The sequence below is a fragment of the Temnothorax nylanderi genome, unplaced genomic scaffold, assembly GCF_030848795.1.
Source record: "Temnothorax nylanderi isolate EJ_2023f unplaced genomic scaffold, tnyl_v1.0 TNYL_tig0011_pilon, whole genome shotgun sequence".
In the NCBI taxonomy this organism is placed as follows: domain Eukaryota; kingdom Metazoa; phylum Arthropoda; class Insecta; order Hymenoptera; family Formicidae; genus Temnothorax; species Temnothorax nylanderi.
Window position 1 is genome coordinate 2055182 of NW_027249073.1, and position 19363 is coordinate 2074544.

The 19363-nt window shown below is 43.0% G+C and overlaps 2 protein-coding genes across 2 annotated transcripts in view; both read right to left on the reverse strand.

Moving 5' to 3' along the window:
• Window positions 1-11339, reverse strand: part of Actbeta (inhibin subunit beta) — a 33685-nt gene extending 22346 nt beyond the window's left edge. The window contains 3 exon segments of the mRNA XM_071697291.1: window positions 8375-9038; window positions 9040-9091; window positions 9093-11339. Coding sequence (XP_071553392.1) covers window positions 8375-9038; window positions 9040-9091; window positions 9093-9865 — 1489 coding nt within the window. The 5' untranslated portion in view covers window positions 9866-11339.
• A 2994-nt stretch (window positions 11340-14333) lies between these two features.
• LOC139767707 (protein Fer3) lies at window positions 14334-18379 on the reverse strand. The gene is made up of 4 exons (XM_071697271.1): window positions 17642-18379; window positions 16765-16919; window positions 16032-16191; window positions 14334-15327 (listed from the first exon to the last, which is right to left on the reverse strand). The coding sequence occupies exons 1-4, from the start codon at window positions 17687-17689 to the stop codon at window positions 15175-15177; spliced, it is 516 nt and encodes a 171-aa protein (XP_071553372.1). The 5' UTR covers window positions 17690-18379; the 3' UTR covers window positions 14334-15174.
• Window positions 18380-19363: the final 984 nt, after the last annotated feature.

Genomic DNA, 19363 nt, shown 5'->3' on the forward strand with positions numbered 1-19363 from the left:
ACGCATAAATTCTTATGGTATCTTATGGTCCAAGCGCTTCGGAATGGCCCGCCCGCCCGCCGAAGGGTGGCGAGAATATAAACGTTGTTTTTGCATAGGAACGTTATTCACGGGTTGTAAACCTCTCGGTTGCTGGTTGCTCACGCTGCTATTGCTGCCACCGTTACTGTTGCTATTGCTGCTGCCGCTGTTGCTGACAGTTAACACCTCCTCATGCGCTTACTCGCTATCGGGAGACTTACACGGCCATATGCCGGCACTTCGTATCGATTGTCGAGAGTACAAGGTCCGGATATCCTCTCTCTCTAGTGAATTTTTAAATAGCGATCCGCGATACGCCTTGTTGCGTTTTCTCTTACGAAAAAGTGTGTATCGTCCCGATTTTTAAACCACGTCGCGAGATTATTCCGCCTTATTTAAATAATCTATTAATATCGCGCTAAAGTATCCTTGGAAATTTATGATTCAACTCTAAGAAATACGATATGCGATTCTGTTATTTATTCTTCAACATCGATAGTTTCCGGACGATAATTTTCATCCTGCTTTCACCGCACAGAATTCATCCCCCCTGTAATTTGCAATAACGCCTGAAAGGTTTCCATCGAAACGAGTTTTGACGATCTTTTTCGGTAGCCTTCACTGTGGAAACTTTCGATCGCCCGGCGAGCTCCATTACGAGTTTTTCTACTGTCGATTGCATTCGTACAATCTCCCATTGCATTATCGTGAAAGGACGTTATCTCCCCGCTTTATCTTTCTCTCCGCATGAGCCTGGCAGAACCGAATAACCAGATCGGGAAAATGAATTAATTTGATTACGCTCAACGAATTATCCCGTTTTATTCGATCGACCACGTATGAAATAGACAGAGGATCGTCATATTGGTTAAAATTATTTAATCACAGAAAAGAAATATATAGGATATTCCTATAAGAAATCCTATAAGAAATGTATAATAGTTTAAGAGCTGACGACACTTTTGACCAAGTGATTTTGTAAAATACGATTTTCCGTTTTAACCTGCGTGGACGACTCTCCTTCGATAATCCGAACACCTGGCTGGCCGTACCTGGGGGGTTTAGAAGTACGCAGGTGAGAAAAAAAAACAGATTTTCAAGTCATAGTATAAATCTCAATTTTTATCGGATATTGATAATTGGTCACTCAGGAACATGCAAATAAATTGCCAGTTCGATTGCTCGGGGGAATTAGTCGCCAGGCTTAATTATAAATAATTAAAAATAATTATTTTCAAGTCATACTATAAAAGCTGGGTTTTTTAAAGTAACAAGTATAGTGCTAACACATGCCACCAAAAAAAGCCAAATAAAAATTTTGGTGGCAACATCTCTAAAAAAATTACTGAAAATGCACAAAGCCGGCGCGCGGCGGAGGGGTCTGACGATGGCCTCAATTGTTTTTAGCGTCCATGAGTTTTTAAAAACGTGTATTATTAACTATCATTATCGTATCAATTTATGAAAAGATTGATAAACAATAAATAAGTGTGTGAAAATAAAAAAATGGCTTTGCTGGCGCAGCGTTGCGTTATTTGTGACCCCTCTGCCGGCTTTGTGCATTTACAATAATTTTTTTAGAGATGTTGCCACTAAAATTTTCATTTGGCTTTTTTTGGGTCGTATGTGTTAGCACTATACTTGTTAGTAAAAAAAACCCAGCTTTTATAGTATGACTTGAAAATAATTATTTTTAATTATTTATAATTAAGCCTGGCGACTAATTCCCCCGAGCAATCGAACTGGCAATTTATTTGCATGTTCCTGAGTGATCAATTATCAACATCCGATAAAAATTAAGACTTATACTATGACTCGAAAATCCGTTTTTTTTCTCACCTGCGTACTTCTAAACCCCCCAGGTACGGCCAGCCAGGTGTTCGGATTATCGAAGGAGAGTCGTCCACGCAGGTTAAAACGGAAAATCGTATTTTACAAAATCACTTGGCCAAAAATGTCGTCAGCTCTCCGACTATAAGGTATTCGAGATGTTTGCGATACATTTGTTAACATGATTTTAAAAGTAAACAAAACTGGATAATTATTATCTATATAAAACAAATTGTAATCAATTAAAATTATTATTAAAATAATTGTACTTATAATAAATAAAAGATATATAAATTCATAATAAACATTCATAAAACAAGTCAATTAATAATAATTATTATTAATTGACTTGAGTATGTTCTTAATTGAATGCTCGAACATTGAGCTTTCTCTTTATCTATTTACCTATCTATCTATTTCTATTTTAGGATTTACTTTATACGATTAATGGATAGGGAGAAATAAGAGTGCAGGACAAGTCGCGGTCAAGAGTCGAACGGGGTTGATCCCCTCGCGCGCGGCCGTAGGAGGGATTTTACTCCGTAATCATATACTGTAATCGTTAGAGAGATTTAAGGGAGAGGACGGCCCAATCGATGGGAGTTTGGCAAGCGAAAGGGCGACGGAACGATACCTGAAATAATGGTAATAAAATTGTTTTCGACGACAGTTTGACTCTCGCGCGGTTATTATTAGAAAACTCGTTAACAGGCTGTACCGGCGCGTTATATGTTGCTTTTTACGGTGGCGCTAAAAGAGCGAAACTTTCCCGCCGAGATCATTTTTCTAGCGCCCGTCGAAAACATCGCTCGTCTCCGGACCCAGTTAACCGAATATGTCCTGAGCTTGAGAACTTTTCCTTTCTAGTGTTCAGCGGAAATATTTAAAAAGTAACATGTTTTAATTAAGACATTTAAGTTTCACATTGCGTGATTGGTGAAACTCGTAAGAAAAAATCGCGGATTGATTGGAAGTGATTTATATTAGAAACCGGGTCACGTTTGAGCAACTTATTAGCCACTATATCACACACGTGTGCAAATTTTGACAATTATATTATGTAGAAATATTACTTTTCTCATCCCTCTATTTTCATCCACTGGTAAGATGTTAAGAGTGATCGAGAATGCCCCGGAAGCACAAATTTACAAGTGTAAGATGTATAAAAATACGCGTCGCAGGTTTACGCTGATTTATCTCCCGGTTGTCGCGTGGTGTTACAAATTGTGTCACCGGATCTCGCGATTCCGGCCCGGCCGTGATATCGGCGAGAATGAGCGATGAGAGGTGAAATTCTGTTTCGCGCGCGCGATGCCGCGCGACCGATCGTGGCTCGACGACGAACCGGAAGACGAGGGCGAGAAGGGCGAGCGCGTCTGCTGGGAAAATTTCGCGGCGACGCGACAAGTAATTATCGTCCGTCAGTCCGGAGTTGTATGCGCGGTCGGTGTATATCGATTCAACCGCGGGTAGGTAGAGAAAAGTACCCGCGGCACGTCGGGTACGACTGCAAAAGGCCGCAAGGAGTGGGAACCCCGCCGTTGTCCGGGTTCCGCGGCATTTTTTCGCGCGTTCCACGTAGACAAAAAATGTGGAACACAAACTTTCCCCCGCGGCAACCCCCGCGTGCCGCGCGCCCGCCGGCCGCCCGCGGTCGATGCCGGGCCGAGCAATGGTGGTCGTTTATAGTTTCTTTAGTTTCTTCAAAAAGAATGACGTGTTCATCGGCTATGTATAGTGACACGGCGACATTAACGTTAAAGTATCACGTATGGCATTACGATACGCCTCCGGCACGCGAGGTGTCCGGAAAAATCATTCGGAGAACCACCACCGGCGGGCAGGGTCCCGCGGGGACCGAAATTCGGCGGGCGGAGGCGCCCGCGAGCGCTCTCCCGATTTCCGCTTTGAAATTCTCGCGCCGGGAACGCGCGAGGATCTAAGAATCGATATCGCGCCGAGAAAAGTTTGCAACTTTGTCGGCTCGCGCAAATCGATCGCGAACGAGTCCGAGCCGAGTAATGCCGCGCTGAAGCGTAATTAAGCCGAATTTCCGTTTTGTCGCAACACGTAATTAATTCGCTATAAATTACTTCCCTCGTAATCTATGTAGAACAAAATTGAAAGTTTTGTTCCTTTAGAAATTAGTATATATAAATAAAATATTACAAGAGGAATTAGAAACGTAAACGTGTGCAGTTTTGTGAGGCCCAGTTTTATTTTCGAGGCCTCGAGGATTTCTTGTTTCTGCATATTTCTATTTCTAAGATTTCTTAATTTCGCAGATTTTTAAACCGTTCCAGTTTTTAGGTACTTTCGTTCCTAGAATTCTAATTTTGATAGAAAAGCGAGGCTGCTATTTGCGAATCGACTTTCCGGAATCGATATCATTGCTATCAAGCGAGAAACTAATGATCCGAATGCGCACCGGAACACAAACCACTGAGCGTTTCGCACGGCTCTAGAAGAGGGGCACGAAACTCGCGGGGCTCGTTAATTTAACGGTGGCGAAGGTGCAAGCGCCGGGGTTACGTTCGCGGCAACGAGTCGGCAATATTACCGTTTCTACCTTGGGGTTCTATTACCCTTATTGTTAAACTTAGAGTTACTGTGAACTGCGGAGTGAACTATAGACCGCTTCTCTGTTGTCGCAACACTCGCGGCGACTGCGGCGGGCCACGTGGCTGCAGGTGTGTGGCTCCGGCAGGAACGCGTGCGAGCGGCTCGTCAAGCGTTCGCCGACGAGCGACGGGGGTGCATTCCGCCTCTCCTGTCAATCCCGCACCGAAATTTCGTCGGGCACGACCCGCGTGATCGACCCTCGAATCTCCCCCGCGTTCCCCGGCCTTTTCTCCCACCAACACCCGTCGCTCGCGCCCGCGAAATTCGTCGTGGACGTCGTGGACGTTTGCTGAAACCGGAAAAAGATCTGACCGCGATTTTCCGCAATTACGTACACGAATCGCGTCGTGGACGCGACCCGAACTAGGCGAAACTACAAGGAAGTGAAACTAAAATGATGTTATAGTGAATAATGCATAGGAATCATGGTAGAAGTTGCAGGTATGACGAGCCACTCGAAATTTCGCGATGAGTCAGCTTTGGATTTACTATTGTGAACTTCTTTCTTTGTTTTTTTTTTTATTCGACGCGATTTCCACCGGTGATGTTAATCCGAGCGAATTAAGCGCCGCGTAAAACCGTCGGGATCAATTGTTAATTAGAATCATTTATGCGGGTGTAATGGATAAACGTGTTCGTTACATCATATCAGATGGCAATAAAACGTTACCCTACATGTCGTTACCGGAGAAGTAATGCAATACACGCGGATGGATTAACCCCGAAGTCGCGTTGCACACACCACAGGTTATTACACTGTATTCGTATGCATCGAGCATGCTGTGTGTTGAACATGCGACGTGTTGTTTGGCGTTTCGTGGAAGTCGCCCTGTTATCGGAGGCTAAGCTTATTGCAACTTGCCATTTCAAATCCATTCGCGTACTTGTTATTTAATACACCGAGGTATTTGTACGCTCCATTTTCACAAGTCTCACGGTAGCAAGACAAAAGTTGTATTCGTTCAGATCTACGTTTGACGTATCACAGAATGTACAATCGAAAATTAACACACACCTTTATTCGCGAGAGAGAGATTTAAGAAAAGGAAATTTTTAACTCCGCAGAGATTAATGTTAAAAATTGCAAAATTTTTCAAAGGAATTATCCTTCATTTTCTATAAGATTTAAACTTATTTTTCTAGATACTAAAATGGTTTTCAATTGCTTTGAGACTTTACAGTAATCTGATCAAATTATACGTAGCGTGTACAAATCGCAAGCAATAAACGTTCATTATTAATTAATATAATCTTAAAAAATTACATCTATAATATCTTGCCATAACAAGAGCCGTGAAAAATCATGTCGAGTATCAATTGTGAGTAATATGATCCTCGAGAAGTTACACTAATTTGAAAGGCGATCATTAGACGATGAGCGGAATGAACCGTCGCTATATTTTTCGATTTATATCGATACGGTCAAGTGGTCGTTATTATAGCGCATCGAGACGTACGGGGAAGGGTTAGGGCCATGGCACATAGAAAAACTTAAGCGGTAAGATTTTAACAGTAAACAAATTGACCAATAGCTATCTTAAGTTTCTGAGAATACTTGACTATAATTGGTCAGTTTGCTTAAGTCTTATTACCACTTAAGTTTTTCTATGGCTGCGTTCGCTTTGGGCGCTTTCGTGCTGAAAGCGTCAGTCTATCTTTATTGCTCATTACATGTTGAAAAAAGATGGAGCGATGCTTTCAGTATGAAAGCGTCCAAAGCGAACGCAGCCTATGTACCATGGCCGTTATGGAAAAGCTTCTATCCAGTGACCGGGTCATCCAATCAGACATGGAAATCAATGAGTTCTCCTCGTGCAATTTGGCATCCAATAGTTTCATTCAATAGTTTAATAAGTTTAATCCAATAGTTTCATCCTAGCGATGTCAAACGACAAAAAGAAAGCGCAATATCAAATCGCCGTTGGCCTTCGATTTTTTGCAATTCGTCTGTATGTACATCCCCGAATTACTATCGATTGTTGAATTTAGCTTCGTTTTTCGTATTCATACGTCTAAAATTCTAAAATAATATAGAACTGCTTGCATAATTGAATAATGTCATAATCCTCGATGATTCTTCATTTTTTTAAAGACTCAATGGCAAGTAAACATACACTGAACAACTAAAATCAGAAAAAAAAAGATTGTATTGAATCATTGGAGAAATAGAGGACAATCAACTCGAGAGGCAAAGAAACTTGCTTCAACTCAATTTAAATTGGTATGGTTATATGCGATTGTTAATTATTAATTATTAAACGTTGCATTATTGATTATTTTAATGATTTCACGTGATGTTTCGCGATTAATTAATAATTGCAGCATTCATACATGACGTACAATAGCCTGCGTCTATAGGTGCAGCAACGTCCTTTATCCGATGCGGAATAATTTTCTTATATGTAGGCGGAATATTTTGATTGAGATTGCCGCGACGCTTATCGAGCGAAGTTGACAAAGTTGCAAGACCCGGCCGCGACTTACGTCGACGTTTCGCGCTTCGCAGAAATCTTTGCAACTTTTTCAAGGATTCCCACGAGCACCGGCACCTCGCGCCGGCGGTCATGTTAGAAAGCGTTTTCTCAGAAACGAGCTTTATACACGTGTGAGATCGGTCGCGTTAGAAATCGCATTCGTGCGGCAAGGACACTCGCGTTCTCTAGATCGTTCTCGATTGTTCGATATCGGCGCCGTGCAGGAACACTCGCGACGTTTCTCTTGGAAATTTTTCTCGCGAAATACCATGTGCTTCGCGTCGAGGATGCGAGGAGAAAGTGAGGTCGATAATAGAAACCGGTATAACAACGATGAATCCAATTTGCCATGCTGCATCTTGCGTTAATTGTTGCGCTTCTGTTGTCACGAATGTAACAACGAAGAAATCATTTTTCTGCGTATCTACAGCGTCAAAGTGCGAACCTGTCAAATGATATCGGTTTCAAGAAGCTTTAACCTCCGATTCTTGTAGCAGATTTTTTAAAATTATATATGTAAAACGTTGATACTATTAAATCAATGGCTGCGTAGAGAAAACTGCTTTGCAACTGTTGTAAAATTTGTAAATCTGATTAGTATGCTTTTAATTTTGATCGAAGCGAAGAGTATACACCAACCAAATTCACGAATTTTACAACAGCTATAAAGCAACTTTTTCTGCTGAACGCAGCCAATGGTTCCGATTCCGAAATCCCAATTCTGAAAACGTAATGAAATACAAAAGAAACCTAAGATATTGAAATGTGTAATTTTTTAATATAAATTGTAATGTTTTTAAATGTGTAATGTATACAATTTTATTACGCGCATAAAGAATTATTAATAAGGATTTATATAAATGACACATTATAATAAAATCGTGTACAGTAAAGTGCATTAATTCGATGGGTTATCGAATTCTGGCTTATTGGCCGTTGGATCTTTAATAATTATTAAAGTAAATTATTAAAAAGTCAGAATTCTATGACCCATCGAATTGATGGCACCTTACTGTACATTACATATTTGATATTACACATTTCAACATCTTAGATTTCTTTTGTATTTCATTACGTTTTAAAAACTGGGACCATTGATTTAATAGTTTTAGTGTTTTACAGGTAATTTTTAGGCCCTCGTTGCTTGAATCGTCTTTGATCGTCTCTCGGAGTATTCAGTAAGGAAATCAAACGTCAGACCAATGACATATAGACACAGCAGACACGGTCACGTGTCGGTTACGCTTATTATATCGATGTACTTATCGTCGAATTACTGAATCTCTTGATATCGCTCGTACAACCATGAAACCAATCTTCTAAACTTTTGCGGCGAAATGCAGAGAACAGGGAAATTATAATGCGATTTATTTTAAGTGCGAGCATAAGCACTTAAAGATTTTTGGGGGGAGTATCAGCGGACTCACCGGGTTCGGCGAAGGTGATGATCTCCGAAGTCCTCGCGTAGAAGTCGTCCAGCTCCTCTTGAACATCGTCGTAGCCCTGATAGGACTTGGCGGTGGTCCTGGCGTTACCCTCCGTGGTGGTGGTCTCCTGATCGAGATTCCTATACGAGTACTCGTCGCCGCCGTAGAGGAACTCGCCCGAATACTCACTCTCGTAGTCGACCCTTGACCGGTCAGAGTAGCGCGGCGGCGTTTGCGCCTCCGCCCGGTAAAGGGTCTCCAGGGCCAGGTGCCGGGGCACGGTGGCCAACGTCCTGTTAACGTCCGGGCGAGTCCTCAAGCCGAGTTTCTGCAGGATTTGATGTTTGATCGCCTCCAGCCTAAGATCGTCCGGGCTGGGCGCGACAGTGTCCTTGAAGAGGCCGCCCCTCGCTGGGCCCTCGTGGTGTACGTGATGATGATGGTGATGCTGCTGCTGTTGCGGCTGCTGATGCGGGCAACCCGGACACGTCTGATGGTGGTTGCTGAGACGCGGCTGCACCGCTGGCAGAGCCAGACAACAGAGTGCCAGTCCTATGAGCAGTAAATTGGACGGCAGCGACGGCGGGGCGCTGCTGTGGACGGTGCGCACCGGGCCCAAACAGTGCAGCGAGTCCACGCGGTCCACGTCGGGCCCGGCGTCGTGCCGCCGTAATCGCTGCCTTGTCGTAGTCGTCGTCGTAGTCGTCGCTGTTGTCCAATCGACGATTCCGCTCGTCGTCGTCGTCGTCGTCGTCGTCCTCGTCGTCGTCGTCGCCGCCGTCGTCGACAATCGGCGCGTTCGAGCGCGCGCGCGTACGCGAGCGCGGGCACGGGCGCGAGCGCGAACGCGAGCGCGGGCACGAACACGGGCACGGGCACGGGCACGGGCACGACCGCGGGATCTAGGCTGCTGCTGTTGCAGCACCCGCCTGACGCACTCGGGCTGCTCCCGCTCCCAGAAGATCCTATCGTTTCGGTCTTCGCTCGAGGTGCCGCTGCGTCCGTAGGGCACCTGGTGCATCTCGACGGCGAGTCACCTCGTTCGTCCCCACCACCTCCACCTCCTCCTTCTCTTGCTTCGGTGCTCCCTTCTTTCCTTCTGCTCTTGATCCGATACCGGTACCCCGAGTGTCCTACCTGATGCGCGTAGAGGCTTCCTTCCTCCTCGGGTGTCGTTAGGCTCCCCGTCGACGATGACGCTGACGCTGACGCCGTTACCGCCGACGCATCCGACGCCGAAGAACAGGAAGTCTCTCGCGCCGGTGAGGATCCTCCTCTGCTTGCCGTTAATAACGGGCTTGCTCCTTGCCTGCGGTGGTGCCGTGGGACTACGGGGACCACGACGACGACGACGACGATGGCGGTCACTGGGGACGACGGGACGACGTGGGACGGAACGGTACGACGACTCGACGGCGTAGGGGATGACGGCGCGTAGCGGTGACGACGACGACGGTGATGATGACGACAGAGAAGACAGGGAGAAGGCATCCTCGCCTAAACCCCCCATCACCAACTACCGATTGCCGGCGCCTCAAGATCGATCTCACCCAAGCAATGGATCGCCGTAACCGACCGGTGGACGCCGCTCGTAGTTTCGGCCATTCGCGCTCGCTTTGCTTCTGCGTTCTCACGTTCACCCATAAACGCGTTTTCTCGTTCGTACATATATATATATATATGTGTGTATGTTTGTATAGATATATATATAATAGATATAATTGTAGGTATATGTATTTTGCGCTATTCACGCTCTCTTTCCCTCCGTGCGTCTTCCTTTCCGCCGGACTCCTCCTGAACACCGTCCTTGAGCCGGCCTTCCGCTCGTTCGCGCGAGCTAATCCGAGCGGGTCGTTGAACTTGACTGTGTGTGCACGCTTCACTTCGCTACTCTAACCCCTTTTTCTCTCTCTCTTTCTCTCTCTCTTTCTCTCTCTCTCTCCTTCTCTCTTTATCTTTCCCCCTTTCTCTCCCTCGCTTTCTCTCTCTCTCTCTCTCTCTCTCTCTCTCTCTCTCTCTCTCTCTCTCTCTCTCTCTCTCTCTCTCTCTCTCTCTCTGTCTATCTATCTATCTCTATCTCTTTCTTTCTTCCTCCCTGTCACGCCGGCTCCTCGGAACGAACGAAGCGGCGACGTCGCTCGCTATCGACTAGGGTCTTCTCGACTTTCTCGGGCACTTCCTATGTATATCTAACTCTTCACTACGACTAAGATCCCCGGAATAATAATGCACCATTTAAAAGTCTGGCGTGGCTCCGTGTGCCAATGCTCCGACTACGGGCACGCTCCGCCCGTAGTGACCCACGCGCGCTCGCGAGTACGGTGTTCCCCCGTGTTCCCCCTCCGGATATCTTCGGGTGCCCGCACGCGGTGGTCCACTCCTCCCGCGCGCGTATGATCCTGCGGCTCGTCGGTTAGCAGGACTCGTCGTCGTCGTGGTGCCTGGCTGCCGCATGCGGCAAACGTCGCGGACCCGTCCTGACCCGCGCGAATGACCCGCGCAGATTTGTCACCGCGTACCCTGTTAGCAACGACGAGCACCGTAGCGTGGCCGAAGCTAATCGCATCCTTCCTCGTGCGACAGCGACAACCCGACCGAGCCGACGGTAATCCGCGTAATCCCACGTACACGATCGTAATCCCGTCCCGACTCCGGCTTCCTCGACGTGTTCTCCTCTTCCTCCTCCTCCTCCTCTTCCTCGTCCGCCACCTGCCGCTTTTTCCACTTTGCCCACTCGCCGTTATTATCCTGGTCCGTCTCTCTGGCCGTCTCTCTGTTACGCGACGACGGCAGGAAATCAGCCGATGTCATCCGCGATGAACGCCGGGAGCGAGTTCATAGGATCCTCGTAACGACCGAAGCACGCTTGTCGGAGGCGCGCCGGACACTGAGGGGCAACCACCACTACCACCACTACCGATACCGGCACCACCACCGCCGTACCATAACCAGCGGCTGTGAGCCGGCATCAGGAACAGCAGCAGCAGTAGCAGCAGCCAGCAGCAGCACCAGCAACCAGCGGTAGCCACCACCACCACTACCACCACCATCACTATCACCACCACCACTATCAACCACCCACTACCGTCGGCGGTGTCGAGCACGACCAACGAGATACTGTTCACCCACCCACCACGATATAGGTACTACAACGGCCGACTAAACTTCTCGGTAACTTTATATAGGTGGTCCCTTATAACGCGATAGCTCTTCGTGATCCATCGCTGGGATATTTAAAGATCCTGTGCGCACATATAAGTATGTAGGGTCGGCCCTTGATGATAATATTGCGCGGGTGCGATACCTTCAGGGTCGAATGATGATTTAAGAGCAGGAGGATAAAAGAAAAGGAAATGAGAACGCGGGTTCGGTTTAGTCGCGTAGCATATATATTATTTGAATTTTCATCTGTTTTTAAAAAGATGGTACTGAAAGAGTGAGTGAAAGAGGCAGAGGAGGAGGAAGGAAAAGAAGGAAAGAAAGAGAGACGAAGAGATCACTCGGAGCAGTCAGCACCACGTGACTGACGCGTGGTACCGCGAACGATTCGCGCAGTATCGCAATGATCTCAGCGTCATTAGCAGCGTCGACCGATCGCAAGAGAGGCGGCCGGTCGGCGCGAACGGAGACCACCTGTTAGGCGCCAACGGTATATCACGGGCAATACTTCGCCGATGATAAGATAACGCTCGAGTAGAAACGGATGACCAATTTGTCCCACCCACGCGAGATATTTATCTCGGAATCCTCGGGAGCAAGGATCGCCATAGATCTTCACTTTTGTTCGCAAAAACGATATCGCTCGCACATATTTGTAACGTCGCAGATTGTAATTGCCTGAGAGCGAAGAAAAACTGATGTCGGACGACCTACACATGGAGAACGATCTCCAAATTTATTCGCAGCTATATTTTTCGCAATGCAGAAATTTCGACGGTTCTCCACTCTTTGATTTAAAAAAAAAAAGTAGATCGAATTTGTAGAGCTACTCATTATAGCTCCAGCGATATTAATTATATTAATTACGAAATTGGCCACAAGAATAGGTATATTCGTTATTTATCTAATATTGTAATAAGCAAGATTACCAATTTGAGTTTTAAAAAAGGAATTTGGGAAATGTCTTTTTAGATTGAAAAAAGCCACACGATGATATAACTATCTTATTAATCAAGATTATCTTTACGTAATTTCTTCAATTTTATTCGATATATACAACGAACGCATCGCGTCAACCTGGATCTCGCGTACGTCGCATAGGAAGTCGATCCTTCGATCGCGCATTGGGATCACGTGGAAGAAGAACGGCGACATGGTTCCTGGGTTACCTTTGACACGCCGGATAACGCATCGCATCGCATCGCATCGCATCGCGTCACCGAAACGCCTGATCCGCCGCTCTCTCATGACGGAGAGGCGCAAAAGGGAGACGCGAGAGGAAAGGGATAGAAAGAGAGGCGAGGTAGCCGTAAGCATATTGATCAGGAGACAGTAGTTGGCCGCATGCCACGTGGTGATGCTACGAGAGGCGCCGGCCTCTCCACCTATTATGAGCCAAGGCTCCTATCTTCGCGTTTCTTCTTTTCCCCGCGGGTTTCACCCCCCGACGCCATCCGCCGTTGTCTTTCTCCCTTCCGTCCCCTCCGGGGTTTCCATCTGCCCCTCGCCCACCCCCCCTCCCCTGTCTCTCCCACAACACGACAGAGAGCCCTTTTAGCCCGCGTTATTTTACCGCTCCCCGCTCTCCTCTGCGTGTACTTTATCTTCTTGTCTTCTCGGGACTTGTCTTTATTCCGAACGTGGCATCTAGAATGCGTAACGCTCGCCATGTGTGTATACATGTACGTATACATGTGTAAATACATGTGCATATTCGCTCGTATACATATGCGAAAGGTGAATGCGTGTGGCCCGTTCTGGCGCTTATGCGAACGCCGCCACGCATGCGGGGCCCACCCTCAGCATCTCTGTGTGTCTCTCTCTCTCTCTCTTTCTTTCTCCCTTTTTCCGTATCTTTCTTCCCCTTCGAATACCCGCGACTTCTCGACTCCCGATCGAGAGCGTTAAAATTGAGACGTCAGCCTAACAAGCTCACTCGCATCGTTCGAGCGTCTTCATTCTGTCTTCTCTCCCTTTCTCGCGAGCGAGCGATCTTCCAGCGGCAATCTTAAAAGAGAAAGAAAAGAGAAAAATAATCGGCAAAAAGGGGGGAAAAAGAAAAGATCAAAGGGGGCCCTGTTAAACGGCCGGCTCGGCACAGAGAGAAAGGAGACCGCCTTCTTGGGTGGCCACCGGTTCCTCCCGGTCAATCCTTTATCCCCTTATAGCGCGATCACGACCTATAGTATCGTCCTCACGGTCGGTCTTCTGATCTCGCGAGATTATACCGTTCTGTCAACGCAGGGTTGATAAGAAAGGGTATATTTGCCGACGTCAAGTAAATCGAAGGGTTATCTCGCGCAGGTTCCTCCGAAATGCTGATAACGTTAGACGCAGGTTCCACCGCTATCGAGCGATGCACGTGCAGAGTTCCTCTTTGTACAGCTCGTTCCCTTCAGTCGCGTATTGCCGTTAAAGTAAACTTTAATCTCGTATAAGGGATGGAAAAATGAATGCTCGCGATTCCGAATTCAATTAAATAATAAACACTTGCATTAAATGAATTTGTTCACGCACTTTGGAACGCATTTTTAAATGCACAAAATCACGTTATACATATACATATTTTAGACGCATAAAGATCCCTTAATATAGTGTAAAGATATATCCAATATTGCCGTGCAATTTTACAAAAATTAATTCTTTTTTATATAAAAGTATACAGTTTCAAAATCTTATGGTTTTCTGATTTAAAATTTAGGGTGATAAGCAATTTCAGATAATTTTCAGGATCCAAGTACAAACGCAAATTCTCGCAGAATGCCAGATATAATGTTATCATTTAAATCTTCATTTTAACTTATTTTGACACTTATTTATTTCCTCAGTTTTGGTAATCAGCGACAAATAGTATATATACATTCAGCAATTATATTATTAAAATAAAAAATAGCAGTGATGTAAGATGGGGTTGCATTGCATATTAAAAAAGGCAAGTACGGGTCGCAATGAATATATTCTTATCAATAAGTATCGGAAAAGTATAATTTCTTAATTTTACAATTTCGATATGTATGAGATTCCCATCGTTTGCCGATTAACTTTCTCAACACTGAAGTTCTCAACATCAAAGTTGTGTAAAATGTTTCTTTTTTTATTTCGCTGCAGTCCAACGCCATCTTATAACATACAGCGTGTATTTACGAAGAATAAACGACAATGGAGCTTAATTTTATCCCTTAATATTGCAATCATCCCCTTCAATCGTAAGAGATTTGCAATAATTGACACAATAAAGCGTTACAAGATTATTGTCTGCATAATAAGAGAAAAGGTTTGATTGAGAATTTAATCCTTTCGATACTAGATCATGTTTCGAGGGATGCTCGAAAAATTCATTAGAATTTTAATATACTATTTTTCCATTCCTTTCGTACATAGTGATTTCTGAACAACGTCGAATAGTGATAGTATCGAAAAAATTAATGGAGTAGTAAGTAAGACGAAAAGGATCGAATAATATTGTGGAAGAATGTGCTATATACGAACGTGTGTTAAATTACATTTCGAGACTTAACGCTATAATACTAATCAATAATGGAAGACTGGATTTCGCCGACTAGAAGTTTTTCGCTAATAAGACATTGACTTGCATAGGTTCATGAGCGCCTCGTTAATCGTGCAAAAGGAGAGAAAGAGATTCAATTCGGTAAATAGTACTCCCGTGGTATGTACTCCGGTTTTGGACTACTTGGCTCGATACCGAGTAGTTCACCCATGAAGGCGATGTACGTGATCGCTAGACGCAATGTTTCGATTCTTGAGAGCCGTTTCTCGTAGGCGAATGTCGGTACCTGAACACGAGAAATGATTGGATTAACGAATCAGAAACGGGAAGGAAAAACTCACTTTTTTTATTATAATTAATTTGTATAATTAATAAAATTTTATCTATATTATCAATATGTTATATACTATTATATATTTTTAAGCAAAAATTGAATTTTTATAAATTTTACTTGTGGTAACTTTACTTTTTATTACAACTACTATTATTTTAATCTTATTACGATTAAATTATTTATATAATTAAATTATTATTTTATTTTAATAATTAATTTTCTATTTTTTACATTTAGTTTTAAAAAATTTTTTATATTTTCTCTTTAAATGAGCTATTTTATTCAAACTAAAATTTGTTAATATTTAAAATATATAATTAGACAAGTCTTGATAATTTGTAGACTTAAGTATTTTATTTTTAACCCTTAGCCCGTATACCTGGGTCGTTTTCGTCCGGGCGAAAATCAAATGTAGTTGTAACTTTTGAAAACGGGTAGAGAGAACGCCACTGAAATTATGTGAAAAAATTAAATTGTTTATAATTTTATGATTGATACTTCAAATTGAAGGTTTGAATTACCTCCATGAATTTTTTCATATTTTTTGTAACACTTTAACACTAAAAAAAAACGTCAGGACGAAAACGACCCAGGTTGGCGGCGTAAAGGTGCCAAAAAAACGTATGCGGGCTAAGGGTTAAAATAAAAGTACTTACTTTCCTGCGGAGTTTGTCGAAAGCCTCATTCAAATTGAACATCCTACGTCTCTCTCGGATATTCGCGGCTCTCCTCTGCGATACTGTCGCCACTCGACGTCTTGGTTTCTTCGTCGTCGACGACGGCAAATTTGGCGAACGGCCGTTCGACGTATAACGACTAAAAATTCCAGAATTTTATACACAATCCCGAGTAGAAATTGTATCAGGCATGCCTGATGTCAGACGAAGTCCGAATGAGGACCTCATTCGGACATCGTCTGAACCTCGTCTGACATCAGGCTGCCTGATAAAATTTCTACTCGGGATTTTATCATATGATTGCAATATAGTAATCGGTATTAAGGACCTTTCACGCGCATTTATGAAAGCTCAACAGACAAAAAATAATACCATTCTAACCGGATATGCAGAGGAAAGTCAAAAGGTAAAGAGATTCTTGGAAAGTAAAAAAGAGAAATTAATAATTCTTGCAGAAATTTTGTTGTGGCCGTTTTCCTACGTAGTACAGAAATAATTTTGCACCAGACCAAAATCCTTCTTTCAGAACAAAATTCGAAAGCTTGTTAAGCGTTGGACATTAAATGCATAGATGCTCGTGAAGAGATAGGAGAATGACAGTAAAACCACAACAAAACTTATGTAAGAATTAATAAATCTTCTTCTAAATATCCCTTTACCTTTCGACTCTCTCTTGTGGACAGTTCCACGTCAGCTTCGTGGAATGAATTACCTTTGGTGCAACAACGCGCAAGGTTGCCTGTACAATCCGTGCTCGTTCACGTGCGGATGAGCAGGCGGCTGTGCCTGGTACAAAACGGAACTGTCCCACATCGGGTAGCTGGCGATTTCACTGCCGACGTACTGCGACATCTCCGCCGCGATTACCTGTTACATGCAGGTTTCAAAGAACACATGAGATTTCGTCTGAGAGAATCGGTTGCAATGCAAGCCGCGCGAGAATCCGAAAGATATCTACAGCGCTTCTAATAGATTATACATAATTAGAAATAAAATTACATTTAAAATATAAATATTATAATTTTATTGACTTATAATTTATTTTCTAATTATATCACAAATTTATTAAATCATAAAATAATTCAGATATATTTGTTTAGATGTTATTATAATATAATAACTATAATATCATAAATCTTTTAAATTATGAATATAATCAGGAAATTTTTTTAAATATCCTTGCACCTTGCGATATTCGCGTGAAATATACCAGACACCTTTATGAACTTTATTTAACTTTAATCGAATTAATCCAATCTTCCAGTATTAGCTAGATAGATTAATCACCGATTGAGATAATCGGAGTTTGATCGAAGTCACTCTTAATTTCGGCTTAATTAACTGTTAATTATTAAAATGCATCACATCGGATTGCAATAATCTGATCCTGTATCTCACTTGATTATTGGCGATATGTGCGTTAATCACTCTGCTCCAATTATCACAGGCAGTATTTTTCGGTTCATTTATAATTTAATTATAGACAAATCGACAGCGAAAACATGCCAATAACGATCGCCTTCCCTCTCTTCTGTTTTTTTATAATTAATAAATTAGTGACACCGTGAATCGTGTCGTGCGGAACTCACTGGTGCTTGATTTCCATTGATCTCCCACAGCGGTTCGGTGTAGCTCATATCCCGCTTCCTGTCCAGCGACGAGCGGATACCACCAGCGTGCTTGACTCACTCACTTACAGAGGATGGAAAAAAATTAAAAAAAAGAGGGGGTGATCGCGCGCGACGACACTCGGACGACGTCCTGCGACGTTTCGGGGCCCAAGCGTCCCGTTCTTCTGAGAACCCTCCACCGCGATAGTGCATTTTCGGAAATTTCGTGGACACCCCCCTTCGGGGGTAACCGCCCCCTTCGTGATCACCGAATGCGCGCGGATCGCTCATCGCGAGACGCGTGCGCCGCGACGCAGCCACGACATTGGGGGCCCCCTCGTACCCCTCGTATCCCCGTTGGGCGGTGCTTACCGCGACGCGGCCTACCGGTGCCGCGAGAGCAGATCTCGGGTATCGACCGAAAGATTGTAAGATGGAAGCGATGGACAGGAACTGAACAACGCTAAAATCGAGCTTTTTGGCCTGGCGAATAAGGATGCGTTATTTGGACTATAAATATAATGCAAGGCCAATATGTACAATAACAATTTTTTGTTTTTTTTTTCCTTTTTCTCATCAATATGTAATCAGGACCACCGATTAACGAGGATCTCGGTAAATGTCGAAACCGGTATCGCAATACCAGATAAAGAAGTCTACCGTGTGTACGAATAGTTAAATTGCAACAATGACGTAACTCAAAAAATTAAGTTTTTCAGAAAATAAATTTGAATGTTTTGAATTTATTAAAATTTTGTAATATTATTTTTAAATGTGATTTTGGTGTAATAATTGATTAGAAGAATAAAAAGAGATATATTAGCTCTTTAATTTAGTATATTGAATTCTCAACATTTTTTTGCAAACAAGATAAAAATCTTAATTTTTGAGTTATGTTATCGTTATAGGAAATGAGTGATAAATGAGGAAAAGAAAAGAAAAATTTCTATCGCACCTTCATCGGCGCATTAAATTGATTTTATATTGGTCTTATGTTAAATTTATAGTTTGTAATAAACAAGCTAATTAGTTTTATTCAATGTGTTGGCCGGATTTTTCGTCTCCTTCATTAGTCTTTTCTTCAGAAAAAAATATATCGCGAGAATCTGTAGATAGAGGAATTATATAAAGAAGTTAAAAAGTTCGTTTCCTTATCTTAATGAAACCTTGATTGATTGATTTCAATTTACGTCGACAATGTTGATAAAATGGTACATTACGAGCTAAATATTAAAACTCGTCACCTAAAAATTTTCGAATAATTCATAAACTGCAGAATATCGTACTTTAAACTTCCAACTCACAAATAACGAATTTGATCTTTACTCTGAAAATTCCACTTACGTACACAAATAATTAATTTGAGCCACTATATTTTCAATGGATCACAATATTTAATATACACTTCGAGTAAAGGGAAAAAAATAAAAAAAGACGTGATCAAAATGAATACTGCAATGTATTATTACTGACTAATCAATATTTAACGATAAAATACAAATTGTTAAAAAATTTGCATTTAGATTTGTAAAGATTAAGTATATATGTGTGTGTGAAAGAATGGATTTAAGATTATATAAAGCAACAAATAAAGAGTAACAAAGTTTTGTGTCACGGAGCTGTTCGCAAAAAATATGCTTTATACTCTATTCTACATCTCGAATCATTTTATTTTATTTTTATTTTTATAATTGCTACTTT